The sequence below is a fragment of the Lolium rigidum genome, chromosome 2 (assembly GCF_022539505.1).
Source record: "Lolium rigidum isolate FL_2022 chromosome 2, APGP_CSIRO_Lrig_0.1, whole genome shotgun sequence".
Lineage (NCBI taxonomy): Eukaryota > Viridiplantae > Streptophyta > Magnoliopsida > Poales > Poaceae > Lolium > Lolium rigidum.
Window position 1 is genome coordinate 173,973,326 of NC_061509.1, and position 17,045 is coordinate 173,990,370.

General features: G+C 42.5%; 1 protein-coding gene across 1 annotated transcript; it reads left to right on the top strand.

Moving 5' to 3' along the window:
- Window positions 1–3,304: 3,304 nt before the first annotated feature.
- On the top strand, window positions 3,305–16,759 carry LOC124690313 (coilin-like). Its single transcript, XM_047223708.1, has 13 exons — window positions 3,305–3,517; window positions 3,755–3,819; window positions 4,382–4,757; window positions 4,875–5,041; window positions 5,922–5,988; window positions 8,160–8,228; window positions 9,637–9,838; window positions 11,286–11,320; window positions 11,830–12,135; window positions 15,507–15,578; window positions 15,747–15,899; window positions 15,976–16,183; window positions 16,268–16,759. The coding sequence occupies exons 1-13, from the start codon at window positions 3,305–3,307 to the stop codon at window positions 16,492–16,494; spliced, it is 2,160 nt and encodes a 719-aa protein (XP_047079664.1). The 3' UTR covers window positions 16,495–16,759.
- Window positions 16,760–17,045: the final 286 nt, after the last annotated feature.

Genomic DNA, 17,045 nt, shown 5'->3' on the forward strand with positions numbered 1-17,045 from the left:
GCGATCTCCTGAATCCCCCGAGATGGGATTGGCGGCGGCGGCGTCTCAGTAAGGTTTTCCGTATCGTGGCTCTCGGTACAGAGGGTTTCACGACGAAGGCTTTAAGTAGGCGGAAGGGTGGAGTCGGAGGAGTCACGGGGGCCCCACACGCTAGGGCCGCGCGGGCCCCCCTAGGCTGCGCCGCCCTAGTGTGGCGGCGCCCCGTGGCCCCACTTCGTATCTCCCTCGGTCTTCTGGAAGCTTCGTGGAAAAATAAGACCCTGGGCATTGATTTTGTCCAATTCCGAGAATATTTCCTTTGTAGGATTTCTGAAACCAAAAACAGCAGAAAACAGCAACTGGCTATTCGGCATCTTGTTAATAGGTTAGTGCCGGAAAATGTATAATAATGATGTAAAGTATGTATAAAACATTCAAGTATTATCATAAAAGTAGCATGGAACATAAGAAATTATAGATACGTTTGAGACGTATCAGCCGCCTCGACGGAGCCATGGCACAGCCTCTCAGAAGCACCCCACCAGTGACCACCACGAGGAACAAGGCAAGCAACTAGCGGCAGGAGGCACTGGTCCGAGTTTGTCCCCGCGGATGACTCCGTGGAGAAGACCATCAGCAACAACGGCGGCGTCGCTAACGTCATTAGGTGCCTCCTGCCCTACGAACCCGGGGTGCCCCAGACGCTCCGACAAGGCCATCTTGCAGCGTGATCCTGATCTAGAGTTCACTGGTCACCCCTCTTTGAACCTATGAAAGGGGTATCCATGTCCCAAATGTCCAAGTTCCCGACTTCTACGGCGAACTAGGACATTCACCTAGTCCTCTTTCGGTAGATCTAACGCAAGATGACTTGGGCCCGAAGTTTTATTGAAGTTCCGTTGTTGTTTCACTTTGTGGTTTCACCCGACATGGCATTATGTAAGACTTGGTCTTGTGGCACTTTATGAATTTTCGATGTAATATTTAATATTAGTTTGGTTATGTTCCATGACACATTAATCATGGGATTATGGTTAGGTGCATTACGATATTTCATACAAATAGTGTGGGGTCTTCATAGAGCTGATATCTGGCTGGGATTCACATGCCAATTTAGGAAGGACGCCGGGAAGAAAAGAGCGGAGAAAAAATGCGGCTCTTTTTTTATGCAGTTTAATCTTTTTCAGTACGTGGAGCCTATTTCATGCGGGAACAAATCGTTTATAAAAAACAAAATTACGGTTCCATGGTATGAGGGTTCCTCTAGAGATGATATAAGCACCTAAGAGCATCCATAGCACCCTACACAAACCGGTCTTTAAAGGGATTTGGGACGCGCATGACAAAAATCCATGCCTAGCCGCTCCCCCAAACCGATTTCATATTCGGTGTTGCCCAATAGGCCGGTTGTCCAACGCCCCCAAGCCATCCCTAGGCTAGGGGCGCCTGACACGAGTTGTGGCCGAAGACGTATGATACAGATAGTCAGGTTCCACATGCCAGTGACACAACCCCATTCCAACCGCCACATCGCCTCCCCTCCTCCTCGAGGCCACTCCCACCCTGCGAAATAGTCACTACCGTTGCCTCCTATTTTGACTTCGGCCATCGATGAGCCGCCTAGCCTACGCCAACCGGCTCTACCCCACCGCCTCCTACCCCGCTTCGCCGTCGATCGTCCACGCAGAAGGTGCAAAGATCTCGCTCTCTCTCCGTGCTCGCAAGGTGTTTGGCAGATGCCTATATATGACGACTTTTGTCCATCTCGCCGCCATTTAGCTCATTGGTTCCTTCCTTTTATTGATTTGTAGAACATGGGTAGCAAATACGAGATGATTGTGCATATCTTTATGGAGGATGATACCAATGCCAACACCGTTGAAGAAGAGCACTTCATGATTCTCGCCGCTCTTGTAAAATTACAAGAGGACGAGAACCCCGCTCCCAAACGTGGAGGTTCAAGGCGTGGGAAAAATAAATCGAAGCCAACGCATGGAGGGTCATGTGATGCTCTACATCGAATATTTCAACGAAGAGTCAACATATACCCCGAAGGATTTCCGCGAAAGATTTAGGATGAACAAGGAGTTGTTCATTAAGATACTACATGGTGCGAGAGAATTCGATAACTACTTCATGATGAATAGAGATGTAGTTGGAATCCCTGTTCTATCATTAATTTAGATTTACACTACCCCAATGAGGATGCTTGCATATGAAATTCGTGGAGATCTAAAATACGAGTACATAGGCATGTCTAAGTCCACAACTCAAGAATCCATGTATATATTTTGCAGGGTAGTGGCCATAAAGTTTGGTCTACACTATTTGAGACAACTCATAGGACCAAATGCAGAGGAAACAACTCATAGGACCAAATGCAGATGAGACAACTCATATCATGGCACATAATGAAGTGTGAGGATTTCCTGAGATGCTCGAAAGCATTGATTGCATGAACTGGTTATGAAATAATTGTCCATTTGTGTAGCAAAGGTCTGTATAAAGTACATGTGACGGACCATGATTTCTGGATTTGACACGTTTTTTTTGGCATGGCGGGTTCTCACAATGAAATCAATGTGCCACAATGCTCTCCGGTGTTGGCTAGACTTATTGAAGGCCATGCTCCACCTTGAAACTACGAGATCAATAGACACCAATATACCAAAAGAGTACAACCTAGCTGATGGCATCTATCCAAAGTGGTCGACATTTGAGAATACAATTAACGATCCTCTAGGTGAGAATAAGTCTCATTTTGTTTTGTGGTAGGATAGTTGTAGGAAAGATTGGAGCGAACATTTGATGTGTAAAAGCTCGATTTTCTATTGTAGGTATGCTCCTGCTTTTACTTGGTCTCAAGAAGATATGTCAAAAACGATGAATGGTTGCGTGATTTTAAACAACATAATCATCGGTAGTGAGTGCAAGGATTCAATCATGAATGATTACCCGTATGATGGCCAGGATCATCTTGCCGAGTTTGATTTTGCGACTTCTCTCATCACGCATACAAAAATCAGAAACTCATTCGCAACCGCAAAATGATCTTATCAAGCATATGTTTGATACGAGTTGATTGAATTGTCAAACTACTTATTCGTATGATCTAAACTTACTATTAAATTATTTAGAAACATTTATTGAAATTAGAAATATTCAGAAACATCTACCAAATTAAAAGAAAACTCCAAAACCCTAGCCGGAGGCCCCCATGGATCTGTCGGCGGCGTATGGCGTTCGAGGGACACGGCTGCTCTAAACCCTCATACTCTAGAACATAGCGGAAAAAGAAATGAGAGACCCTCCTCCCACACCACCAATGGCCACGCCGCCGGCGCAGTCGCCGTCGCCCGTTAGGCTCCGGCTTGTGTTCGACAACCGCCGCCTTCTACGGAGGGCGCAGCGGGAGGACGGACTCCGGCGCTGCTGGCTTCTACTCCGACCCGAGCTCGCTACTGTCGCCGATCTCTCCGCCCACGTCGCCGCCCGTTTCCACCTCCGCCGCTCCTGTCCTGGTGGCATCGTCTTCACGGTGAGACCCTCTCGGCCCTCCTCTTCTTTGACCCATGTAGCATTTAATCGAATTTTCCTTCGCGTGTTGGGTTTTAATCGGAGGCTTCCCAAGTGCGGGGGACTAATTGATGTGGTTGTCTCGTCAGTGTGGTGACCTCACACAGACGAATGCCTGCGGCTTCCTGGGCAGTTCTTAGTTCCCTATAGATTTCTTTCATATATATTTGTTGGATTCATGGATTGTCTCTCTGCGCAGATGGATGGATTTGTCTTGCCACCATTCGAGTCGACTTGCATATTCAGGGACAAGGATATCATAAGGTACTTGTCAAGAACTAAATTTCTGAGTTCGGGGGCGAATCTTTGGGCTGTAGGCTTCTGGCTATGGGGAGCATCCATGTCTAATTCACCCGATGCTAATGCTATTCTTGATTGAAGTGTATCTCTGACATTTTCTTCTGGATGTAAAAGTCGGACTGATTATCATGGCCATGAATAAGTGAGCTGTGAACATATGAGACATCTGCATGGCAGACTTGGCAGTTAACCCTGTTCCTGTGAAGAGCAAATAACAGATATTATGGACTAAATTAAAAGAAATCAAACAATTCACTAGCAGACATAGAGCTAGAATTTCACAAGAACCATAGGATTGTGGAAGTAGGAACACTTTCTTGTTTTGTGGGATGTAAACAAGTTGGATTTTCACTTGCGTGTTGAGGATGATAAGGAACTTTATGGTGAACAAACATCTTCACTTGGCTAGCAAAGTAAAACTTTTCCAGATTGTATTTCTGTTTCCATACAACCGTGTGTGTAACTTCCTGTGGAAATGATGTTATTATTTACAACAATGCTTGCTCCCACTCTCCTTGGATTGCAGGGTAAAACAGAAAACTTGCAAGGGTACAGTACGCCATAATGACGTACACTGTATTGAAGATCCTGAGATAGTAGAAAAGCGGTCGCTTCCAACTGATGATAAAGTTCTTGCAATCGAGTATCGTATTGACTGTAGTAAGCACCAAGAAGAAGAGGTACATTGTGATCATCAGCCTGAAGAGAATCCAAAATCCAACCACAATCTAGAAAATGGGCATACAAGTTTGAAGAGGAAATGGCGAGATGGAGATGCAAGAATACCTGGGAGTTCAAAGTATCCTCCTTTATTTGTTGTTGTATTTTCGCTTCACTTTCTGCCAATGAAATATGGTATCCACACTTGTTCTAGTTTTATCCCCATCCCTTCAAAAGCTGGCGTTCTAACAAACTAAATAGCTTACACTCCCATTTAGATCACACCTAGTTTTCTGTTTCATCAACCATGACTACCTGTTCAACTGATCTGGCTACCTATCTGTTGATGCAGGGGCAAGGAACTGAAGATGGCAAAACACACAGGGTGCGACAACAACATTTGCCAAGACCAAGGTCGCCGTGGCACCAAAGAGTCGAAGCCATCAACTATTGACATTGAAGCAAAGAAGGCAGCGATACAAGCTGAATTCACTGTTGAATTGGATGGAAAGGAAAAAGCTGGCAGGTACTACATTATGTCCCTTATTTCAGACATCTTTCTACCCAAATCCGATAAACAAGTTTTCTTCTTCCTGGCACTACCAAGAATATGGACAGCAAAAGACTAATCAAAGAAATAAACTAATTGGTGGTAACTAAGTTTATGGTATATGATTACAGCATAGCAGGTATATCACCACAAGATCGTAAGTAATAAGCACTATAGTACTCCCTCTGCCCATAATATAAGATGTTACTACAACCAATATATAGTGAGACAAGAAGGAAAGCTGTAAAATACATGGTAGTTTGGTAAACAAAATCCATATAACCTGTTCAAAATTATATGTCATATGAAATTACGGTTCTGTTAGTACTCCTCTCACACAATAGTAAATAGCCTTCAAGTTATAATAAATCAGTCAGTAAATGTCTAAACTTTATACAATATACCTTATCTGTTTAGTTTTCTGTGTATTAAAGCTGTATGGAAAATTTTCAGCTATCTGTATCTCTGATGTTCATTCACCATGCCATAATGATCACGTGTTATTATATTTGCATAATGTGAGAGGATTTTTGAACAATGCATTTCTAATGATTCAGCATTCATCTTGGTTACACTGTTTTAGAGACTATTTTTGCCTTTTTTAAAATGGCAATTATGTTCTAGCAGTACATGCCAATTACCTCCTAGTTTTCATATCTTCAACAAAACGGGGAGGGCTGTATTGGGAAGCCAGTGACCCCAGTATGTAAAACCACCCTACATAGTATTGACATGATAAGCTAAGACTTATTGACTCCCTTGCAATTTTTCCATATAGTTTGCGCTGGAGTATCGTAAAATTAATATTAGTCTTTGTTCTGTTGCATTGCGAAAAATTCATGTTGTAATTTTTTAGGTGCAACCAGACCGAGTTGAATTGCGAAACTGAGGTCTCTGGGCAGACAACTCAAAGTAATAAAATGGTACGTGTAATCCACACTTCTGCTTGTAGATAAATCTATATATATTAGTTTGTATGTAGTCAGTTGCAGCAAATCAACTTTGATGTTTCCTATAGTTGGCAAAGTTTATTATGCATGTATATACAGTATGTTATGATGCCCAAAATTCTAAAAGCTGATCTGTAGATACCACATTGAAGAATATATTTGTTTATATCCTGGATTTGCTCTTAGTGATGTATATATCAGTTTTCTCTGAACAATTCTGTAAGTATCATTTTTTCCATTTATTCTATGGTTTACTTTGTTATCAGAGCAGTGAAAGTTATCTTGTACTTATGGCGTGGTTGGGCATTGCGTTGCTAAACCTAGTTATTATAAAATATCTATTTTGACTAAAAATGACTTTGGTGGACTCGGCGTGTGTGTCCGACTTAGCTTTACCCGAATCACTCAATTTGGCTTTAACTGAGTCGTCCATGACAGCCGGGTCGACTTTCCGTTGTAGATTGGTCTTGGCACGTGTATTGCCCAACCCGGCCTTAACCGACTCAGCCATACTGGCCGAGTCAACATTGTTCTGTTGATTGGCTCGCAAGGCTCTATCTGCTAGCTCTTCTCTTACGAGCTCTTCAGAAGATTTGAGATGTATATGAGCCCGCTTCTTTGGTCATTGCCTTCCCGGCTCCCGTAAGTCTTTTTCGGCCATGACTCGTTGGTGTTGCTGAAATTCTGGGAGTGCGTGTTGGAGGTATCGCCAGCTTGCTTGTCAGCTTGCAGGGCTTCGTCTTCTGGCCTCAGTATAGCATGTACTGCAGCAGAGTCGTGAGGTTGCCTGCTATCGCGTAGCTCCTGGCGAATAGCATCAATTCTTTTGAAACAAGCTCTACTCATCCGCTTCAGGTTATCCTTTCCTTGACAAGTTAGCCCCTGGCGACTTCAGACTCTTTTGGCCATGTGTTGCTGAAATTCTGTGAGGCTACTAGTCAAGTAAGATCATGCCAGGTGGCGGTCTAAGTCACATGAGCCAGCTTGCTAACTGGGTTATAGTAGATGCTGGGTATAGCATGATTGCCCTCTGCTCTCGAACACAATTGGCCCGTAAGCCGGATTGTAGTATGACTTGATGCCAAGTAGACATGACGGTTGCCTACTATAATGATATGGCTCGCCATGTGGAAATGATAACATGCTGGCTAGAGCATGGCTCTCTTGCCGACTTGGATGTGGCGGCCTGCCTGCGGACTTCGTGGTAGCTTACCTAGCCGGCTGATGCCCTAGGAGAGTCAGTTGGTCACAATAGACCTCGCTTTCGCCTTGCTCCTGAGCACCGTCTATAAGTCTCTTCCTGGCTTTTTCATGTCCTGAGCTCCTCCCCAGGTGCGACTCACCTAGGTTGTATGTATGGAAGGATTCCGTGTTTGGCCGGCTATCGGCCACAACCGGGTGCTAACAGCTTGCTGATATGTTCACAGTTTGTATGGTCGCACTTGTCAGGGTTGAGACGAGTAAGTCTAGAAAAGAAGTGAATGGACGATCACTAACTTGAATATTTATAAGTAGATATACAAAATAGTATGGTAAAATGTGCTTTTAGTAAGACAACCATAGTGGATAATCCCATTTGTGCACCAATACGCCCTCATTCATCAATATTTCCTGGACTTGCTAGAGCTGTTATCAGAGTGTATCTATCTCTCTAGATGCTTCTGTTGTTCCCTGACAATGGGGTGTATTCGTAAGTGCATTCTTTGAGTTCCCATTACTTCCACATGATCTAGTATTTCATTATTGGATTATACGATTGATCCTATCCTCTGTTTGGTGCATTGCTATAATGCTATGTCCCAGCCCTTACATACTGTTTACCTGGAATGCCCCCTTTGGTCATGACAAATGCTCAACCAGATGGTGTTGAGGAGAACAGTAGGAGAGTATTCTACTGCATTGTTTCATTTATAAAATATAAAATATGTACAACCAGATATTACTGCTAGAGATGCTAAGTTGCCTAGAGGTTTAGATGGAGTTGTATTTCCTCCTCTTAATTTGATTTATTCTTCCAGATTGATAAGACCATCGATAGTTTCCTTTATCTCTTTTTAATATGCTAATAGACATATACAGTTTTCTGCCTTTACATTTTGGTTAATTATCACATGTTTTTTTTTGTCTTTGTTTTGTCCCATCAGAGTCGAAGTGCTCGTCGTAAGAAGCTCAAAAGGCAATTTAGGAAGAAAGCCAAAGAACAGCTGAAAGAGGTACTTTAATGATTTTATGCCTCTCTCTGTTCTGGTTTCATAGGGTATCTTTATATCCGTACAAGGGCATGTTGGGTTAGAATTCTGATTATCTGAACCACTGCCACTGACAAGCCTGCTGGATCGGTGGCAACTGAAGATATAAGATGTTACGATAGACCAACTAGTCACAACCCATGTAGAATTTTCAGAGCAAGCTCTGTTCTTTTCTGAGATTGCACCTTTTCCCAAGTCTCCAAGAATGTTGGTGAGTTGGTATTAGATTCTAAGAAAATTCGGTGCCTGTAGTCCTGTACATCTGTAGGGTGAATCTGTAGTAGGGTCTATTAGGGATTTTAACAAGCATTGGTAATAAAGACTGTGAGGTTGCTGACCCCTGAGGGACACCATATGATTATTCCTCATATTTGTGCGGAAACTATATTTGTGAGAAAACTAATCGAAATTTCTCATTTCTCCTTCAATCTCGATCTCACCTCCATGGCGCTTGTTTTGTCTCCGCCTTGTGGGTATCTCTCTCCCTCTCTGGTGAGAAAGCTGTCTCATTGCCCATGTCCTCACAAAATGACTTCTCCGTTGGCCCCACCTACTTCACTGTTTTTCTGAAGGAGACAATGGGTAGGTTGGCTTGTGTGTTTTGGCAGTGGCGAAGAAGTGGCTGAAGGTATTCGCACATCTTCCCTACTTATAAAGTCTGAGTTGGTGGTGAGCTCACTGTCCCACCAATACGATATGGTATAGCTGGGACCAACGTCCTACAAAAGGCTTGAATAAACAATTACAACCATCCACACATGTGCACCTTGAGTTCGCACTCTCCCACCAATATTGTATAGTATTATGTGGGACCAACATCCTACAAAGGGTTTAAACAAACAACTACAACCATCCTCACATGTGGGACCAACTAATGTAAAAGATATCTAACAAACAAAATGCATTGTTATAATCATACGTACGACCAAATACACAAATAAATATATACACTTGTGCTCTCATAGCAACGAACATTTTTTTTTGCCGGAGCCATGCAACAGCCAGATAACACCAAGGCTCTTCGGAAAATCTTTGTGGCCATGGCCTAACTCCTTGTGTTTCAAGTGTTTTTAGCAACACACGGGCTCGGTGCTAGTGTGGGATAATGTTGATCTGGAGATTGAGGGTAAAGCCTGGTGCTGACGGAAGAGTTGCTGGTTAAATAGCTGCGCAATTTAGGAAAACGTGAGGGCCCCTTCTAAAATTGCGCATCAGGCTGAAAGAGAACCTTCATGTATATCAACTGGTCTCTACTCCAGTGGCTCTAGATCTCTCATGAGTTGTACCTAATGTGGTCTCATATCTATAATAGTCATAAAGCATAAAGTGGTCTTAGCCAAACATATTATTAATCTACAATGTATATTTGTAGAATGTGGAGTGCCAGGAATCACCCACTGCTGCTGACTTTCCATCTTCAAGCAACCAAAATGATCTTCTTTGCCCGCCTAGCAATGAGAATGGCCTGAACTTGCCATTTTCAAGGCATGGAGCAGATGAGGAAGAATCAGATACATCAGACGATATTGTTCCAGTTGTGGTTCGTCCTGGTCACATTCGCTTTGAACCAGCAGGTATTCCTCAGCCCGAGAAGAGTTAATTCCCCTAATACGATTGAGGGTTGATTTATTGGTTTTCGCTGATAATGTATCTGTTTACCTTCCCCATTGAGAAAGAAAAAATATTTGGAGTGCCCCTGACTGTACTCTGCATGTGCGCTTGCACACATGTCATGACGCATGGACACATGTTTATATCCTGTATGATCAACAGGAAAATGTAATTTGACATCTTGATAGTAATAATTTACTAATACTCGAGTAAGTTTTGTGGTTTATTTATAGGAGCTGGTTGCCTGCCTGTGTCCTGCTTCTTGAGTCATACTTGAAGCTCAAAATTTGGTGAAACTATTACCGAAATTATGTACTCCCTCTGTTCCATATTAGTTGTGGCAGATACAGGTGTATCTATACACAAAATGTGTCTAGATACATCCAAATCAGCGGCAACTAATATGGAATTGGGGGAGTACATAACTTTTTTGTGCTAAATTATAGTAGTTATCCATGTTTCATTCAGATAAGAGGCAGATGGTTTATGTTGTGCTGGGAAAAAAATCCGATAAGTTGCATCATGGACCAGTTAGTCTGTATATGCCTGAAAGGTTGGATCCTCAAGGCGGATCATTGTGCCGAGAAATATAAAGCAGTGCTGCTCCTCAGCCTTTTCTTTGTTGTTGAGAAAGGTAGCACGAGTCATGTTAAAATTCAGTTGAGTTACAACACATGTGTCTCACCAAAACACTCCAGAAGCCCAGTTCTCTGGACACCTTACACAAAGTTCCCTGACCGGGGAAGATAGAATTTTTTTTGGTGAGTGTGTGGTGCGGAGTTGTTGGTGTGAGAGAAAATTGCATAGTCTTACTGCACAGGAGGCTGCAAAACAGCACCGCCGGTAGATGGTGTTGTTCACTTTGTTCCCATGCACCATTAGTTGCAAATATAAAAGACTAGTTGAGTTTTATTTGTTAGAGGTAAACTTACTTGGTATTGGAGATCGTATCTTCTTAGGTCATGGTAAGCTGTCCCTTTGAAGGGACAATTCTATCTTTGCTTTCAAGCAAGAATAATGAATTAGCTTTCTCTCTCAACATCTATGTATCTCCGATTATATCTAACCTTCTCCTCTGGAAACCTTAATCCCCTTCAAGCAATGTCATCTGCCTCTTACACTTTGGTACCCTGATGTCAACAAAGGGTTTGCATCACAGTGAAACTCGGTTTGCTAACTTGAAAGTCATTTGTCTATCAGCCTACGGAGCTTGTACATATTTTCTGTGTGAATATGTTGAATTACACTTCCAGTTTCCATCATGACTTGTATATTTTACCGTTTTATTTATCTTTCTAACAGTTTCATAAGAAAATAGCGCTGTTGTGTTATAGTAATTATTGTACAACCTTCAATCCCTACCTGAATAATCATATATTTTATTTAACACGGAATTCTTTGTGTTTCTAGGTGAACTAAATACATCATTAGCGGAGGAAACGCAGGTTTACATTGCTTCTCTTTGTCTTTAAATGTTATTCATGAATCATCATGGAATTGCCTCAATGTTCATTTTCTCTGCAACTAAAATTTGGGAGGGCTATCTATATAAGTTACTGAAGCTCCCGTCCTTCTCGCTCTGCTCAATTGGATGTGTTGCCCTGCTCAAATATGCATCAACAAATGCAAAGACTTAAATATAACTTGTGGTGGACTAACTTCTGACTTTGTGTTACTTGCTATGTTTTGCTCATTAGCTTAGACTCAAAATTACTTCTGGCTTGTTAACACAATAATCTGTGTCTACCAAATTTCATGGGGTATCCAGTGCATAAATGCAGAAGAGATATATAAGGCAGATGTCTAAGAAGTTAGATGTAGATTTGAATTATACACTATTGATTGAAATGACCATTTTACCCAAATGAAGATAGTAAATAGAAAAGTTGTTGTTTAGTTTTACTAAAATCAGCATCGACTTCCCTTACCATTGATGCTGGGCTTGTGGTTCCAGGCAACTTTCACGTGGAGTGGAACTATGAGCAAAAAGAAGGGCCAGAAGTGGGGGATGAACAACTCAAATAAGAGAATCGCTGATATTGGCAATTTTGGGGAAATAGTTGGAAGTAATACTGAAGATAAGCACCTTATGGTAAATAGTAAGGACGAGGAAAATGGTTTTTGTCGTGTCAGCAATCAGAAGGTCAATGAGAGCAATCATGATGTATTAGCGAAGGAGAAGACTGTTGCTGAGGAAGGGAAGTCTACCAGTGAACCTTTGGACTTTGATAGACTTTACCCCCTAACACGACTTCCAAAGGTAATTGTTTTCCTATCAGAATAGTAAAGAAAGCTTCTCAAATCATATAATTGTGATGGAAGAGTATAGTGATTGTTTCTGCCCCATTGAGCATTCCAAGATGATGATGAAATGTTAATTTCCAACCTGAATGATTAGCTGCATCCTAAAGGACATGTGTACATATGTTATTTTGTGTGTGTTTATGTATTCGCCTAAGAGATAGGGATCTATGATGTTCTGCTTCCAGTGGAAAGAGTCCCCCAAAATAGAGCAACCAAAGGGATTTTTTTTTTTTACCATGGACTGTGAGGCAAAAGCCCCACAGTTAAATTTTATTTATATCTCACCCAACCAAGTACACCACATATACAAAAGGAAACCTCTAAGCTTGCCTGCTTACCAATACAAAGAATTAGTGCAAACTAGCTATCTAAGACATAAGGCTATCGCTGTGCTTAGCTTTAATCCTATTACTGAGAAGAGTAATGTCATCGATAAAATTACATTTCCACTTTGCAAAAGTTGCTTCCAAATATGCCAACAGGCTAAAATCATCACTTCCATAAAAAAGGGCTTTCCAAAGTTCTCTTTGGGCTGCTGCCACAGCTGACTGAATGTCAGTGCCTACAGACCAGTCAATTTGTAAGTAGATCCACATTCTATGACTAAAGTTTCATGAGAAGAAGATATGCAATCTGTGTTCATACGTTCTGGTTGGGCATAAAATGCAATGTTTGTCTTCAGACACTTTCCAATTCTGCCTGACCAACAGGTCTCTAGTATTTAATCGATCATTGAGCAATAGCCAGGCAAAGACTTTGGTCTTAAGAACACACAGACTTCCAAAGCCATTTGAAAACTGGGTGAGCATGAACATGAGTATAATGCTTGGATGGCAGATATTTCTCACCCCAATCATATTTCCAAACGTCTGGTTTAGCTGACAGAGGGCAATCAATCATGCCCTGCTGGACAGTGCAAAATTCTAGATATGCTTGGGCAGACAAAGGTAGATATAGAAGAGAAGATAGGTCAGGTGTTGCAAAAACTTATGCAACCGACAGTCTGTTGTCCAGCATGAAGGAGAACAGCCTTGGAAATCTTTTATGCTGTGTTTGGATGTCTAGAATTGGGCATGGAATCAGAAAATCTGGAATTTGGGGTCACTTTCCACCGTTTGGACTGGGCTTAGAATTAAAGCCTGGAAACTTGACTAAATTCCGCGGCAACGCTTCCTCGCGTGTAAACGTTTCGGAAAACTTTCCGAGCTCCTCCCCTCTGAATCGCGTGGAATCAGGTCGCGAGGCCACCCGCGTACCCCTTCGTCGCTCCGATCCTCGCTCCAGAAAAAGAGAGCGAGCGAGCGCGCAGCTTCCTCCCGACGGCGCGCATGCTGGCCACCGGCGGCGCGAAGGTTGGCCCCCCTTCTCTTCTCCCTGCCTCACCTCCCCATCCACGAGCTTCCTCCTCCACGCGCCCCGCTCGTGGCCCTATTCCCCTGGCTGTCTCTCTCCCCGCCCATCCTAACCCTAGTCTGCGCCATTGGAGGCAGACGGCGAGCACAGGGTGAATGGCGGCGGAGGCGCTCGGCGTCGGCTCGAGGCCGCGAGCGGAGGCGCTCGGCATCGTCTCTTGGACAGCGGATGCAGCTCTTGGCCCCTAGCAAACACTTCGTCGGGAGGAACCTGCGACCACACTTGGCTCAGGGAGGGCGGATCCAGGCGAGTACCGGGTTGGGGAGGGCGGATCCCGGCGAGTCCCGCGTCGGAGACGGCGGCCGCCTCGCCGGCAAGTGTCGGCCGGAGCTGGGAACGATGGGGATGGGGCCCTCATCATTTAATTATTTATTCGATTTTTTTAATATGGGAACGATGGGTGGCTGTGGTCAATTTCTTTTGTATTGTGTGTGCTAAATAATATACTGTATATTTTTTTACATGTACACAAATTTATATTGTTTAAATTCAACAAAACATCAAATTCCAGGGTTTGTACATCCAAACAGGATTTGGAATTGAGTTCACCTTTCGATTTCAACATGAAATTCCGAGCACATCCAAACAGCGGAATTCTATTTCAGAGCCAATTCATTTCCATCTTGGATTTGGAATCTGAAAGTCCAATTTAATTCCATAGAGGATTCTATGCATCCAAACACAGCATTAGATAATGGTTCAGATGAACCCAAGAACTCCCATTTGTCTGTCCAGAAATGAAATGAGTCTCAAGAACCTGGCTGAATGGACGAAATCTCAGTGTACTTGTCTGATAACTGCATGATATCACGCCACCAAAAGGAGCCACAAGGTCTATTCGAATGAGGAACAGAGTTGGTATAGTAACTTCTCCAAATGAGCTGCACCCAAGGCACATCTGCTCTGTTGTAAAATTTATCTAGAATGCTTGAGAAGTAAAGCATCAATTTTTTTCTTCTGAAAATTGACAATGCCTACCTCCATTTTCTGTTGGTTTGCAAACCAAAGGGATATTATGCATCCATGTAAAGAATATCCGAAATCAAACCCCTCAACTTCCTGAGAAACAACTTCTCTATCATACAAGTAATTAGTTGAGAGCTTGTAACTTGGTGGGAAAGGACACAAGTTATGCACTAAAGCGAATATCGGTAGTCACTTACATTGATAGCTAATACTGTAAGGAATGAAGGTTCCTGGTGGTCTGTGTTTTCGTTGGAGAATTCTGTGCTTGTTCACAGCATAGGAGCCGAATGGTGGCAAACCACTTGCGGTCTAGTAGATAGGTACATCAGATGGTATGAATGGGATGTCAAGGAACTAGGGGTCATTAGCAATCGCTGGCTACAGCTATTCTATGAAGAGGGACCTAAACCAAAAAGTTGGTGGTATCTTTCTTTTAATTGATGACCCAAAACAAATTGATCTGGGGAGAGCTAGCGGTTCTTCCTATTGCTTTAAAGTGTCAAGAAGCCTAGATGGAGCAATTTGGTACTTGGAGCTTTTGAAACCCCTGGACATTGTACTATTTAAGAGAGTAAAATAGTATCTTCGAAGTAATTGCTAGTGAAACAACATTCTGTAGAACTGCTGTTCAATATTAGTTGTCCGGATTAATATTTCAATGACACCCTGGTCTTTTTTTAGCGACGTTCCACCTGATACCCATGTGTGTTCAGGTAAAAACTATACGTGACGTAGTGTCTCTCCAAATTCATGAACTATTTTGTCCTAAATGTGGATACGATTCTCCACTCCATAGACAATCACATATTCACATCACTTGCCATACTTGCGTACCCAAGTATTAAAAATTTCTGTTAGTAGCTTTGCAAAAGTTGCTTATTGCTAGGCTATATTTTATTTTGCTCTTTTAAGTCCTCTTGGTGAGCTTACCCATTTTTGTCTTTTCAGGAGGGAGATCTTATTGTATATCGGTTGGTTGAATTGTCTTCCTCATGGTGTCCGGAGATTTCTCCGTACCGGGTATGACATGATTTCCAATAGCAATTTCAGATTGAAACATTTCTGGCCTAGATCATTTGTTGTTTGAAACATGGGGCAAACATGAAAGCATAAAGCATTGTAGATACTTGAGTCATTGGCAGTGCTTAATTTGGGCAATCCTTGTTTCAAACTTACAAACTGTTTCAGGTCGGTGAAGTTCTTATACATGATTTGATATCAACGCGCATCATTCTCTTGCCTGTTCCGGAGTATCCAATCATCATGAAGGAAATGATAATCGAGGACAAGTTAGACATGCCGGTGGATATTTCACCCTACAAGGAAGATGGTTCCTTGGAGGTAATCATTAGTTCAATTTCCAATCTTACCATGTACCCACAAAGTTCGTAAACATCATGCTCAACGTCTACTGCAGATTGAGTACTCTTCCCTTCTTGATGTAAGACTATTGAAGGGTAGTGAGCCAGTATCTTCAGCTCTTAGTACTCCCATTAGAGAAACAGGAAAGAAAGAGGAACTAACAGCCGGAGAACCAGTTACCTTAGACAAAAATAAAGGCATAGTTCACAGCCAGACTGCAATTTTGGTGTCAAATAACACTAAAGATCCTGAAGCGGCACCAGGTATGGAGTCATTTGTAAGCATTTCTTTTCTCTACCCCACAAGTTTGGTTATATTCTAATCGAGAAAATGAATGTTTTGTGCAGAAAAGGAACATAGTAAGGTTTGGGAGGAAAACAGCGAAATACCAAGTGACAAGCCTGACGAAGTTCAAGAGAATGGCTGGGGAACTTGGAAACCAAATGCTAGCACGTCGGCCTGGTCATATAGAGCGCAAAGAAGCAGTGCTCTTGGTCCAACACTTGCGCTTTTGAGAGGCAAAAATGACAAGGGGGGCAAACCTAAACCTCCCAGTCGGAAATACGCCAGGTGAGATTAGTGGGGGCATGTTAGGAAAATGCTGATAATTCCATATTTGATGTTTGGCCGAACGAAGATAGTCTGTTGAATGCCACTCAAGTCTTTCGGATATAAACAACCGAACCTTGATCATGTACCTAGACCGGAGGTGAATGTTCCTTTTGCAACTTGTAAAGATTGGTGACTGCCCAATGCTGGTTTGATAGTCTGGTACTCGCCGACTGTTCGGTTGGAAATTGACCACATAGCTGATGTCAAATCTAGTTGTTAGCTTTCTAGTTTCTGCTTTCTACAGATGGTATTTGCATATGTTATGTATATTCTGGTCTTTTGGTCAGTTGTTAGACCTAGTTCCTTGAGACTGAACCTGCAGGTGTTTTCTGTCTATGAATCATTTTCTCCTTCAGTTAACGAACGGCCTTAATCGCTTTTTACGGCTCAGATGTGCGCAGACAAGTTACCTTACCGTGAGTTCCGTCATACTCCCTCCGTTCCTTTCTATAATGCCTATTATTTTTTCGCATTTGTTTCAGAATATAAGAGTAAAGCTATGTTTTTTTTGCA

Coding starts and splice junctions, on each gene's coding strand:
- LOC124690313 (XM_047223708.1), top strand. CDS start 3,305: ATGGCCACGCCGCCGGCGCAGTCGCCGTCGCCCGTTAGGCTCCGGCTT. Junction 8,229..9,636: donor CCAAAGAACAGCTGAAAGAG/GTACTTTAATGA, acceptor GTATATTTGTAG/AATGTGGAGTGCCAGGAATC. Junction 15,900..15,975: donor AGGAAGATGGTTCCTTGGAG/GTAATCATTAGT, acceptor CGTCTACTGCAG/ATTGAGTACTCTTCCCTTCT.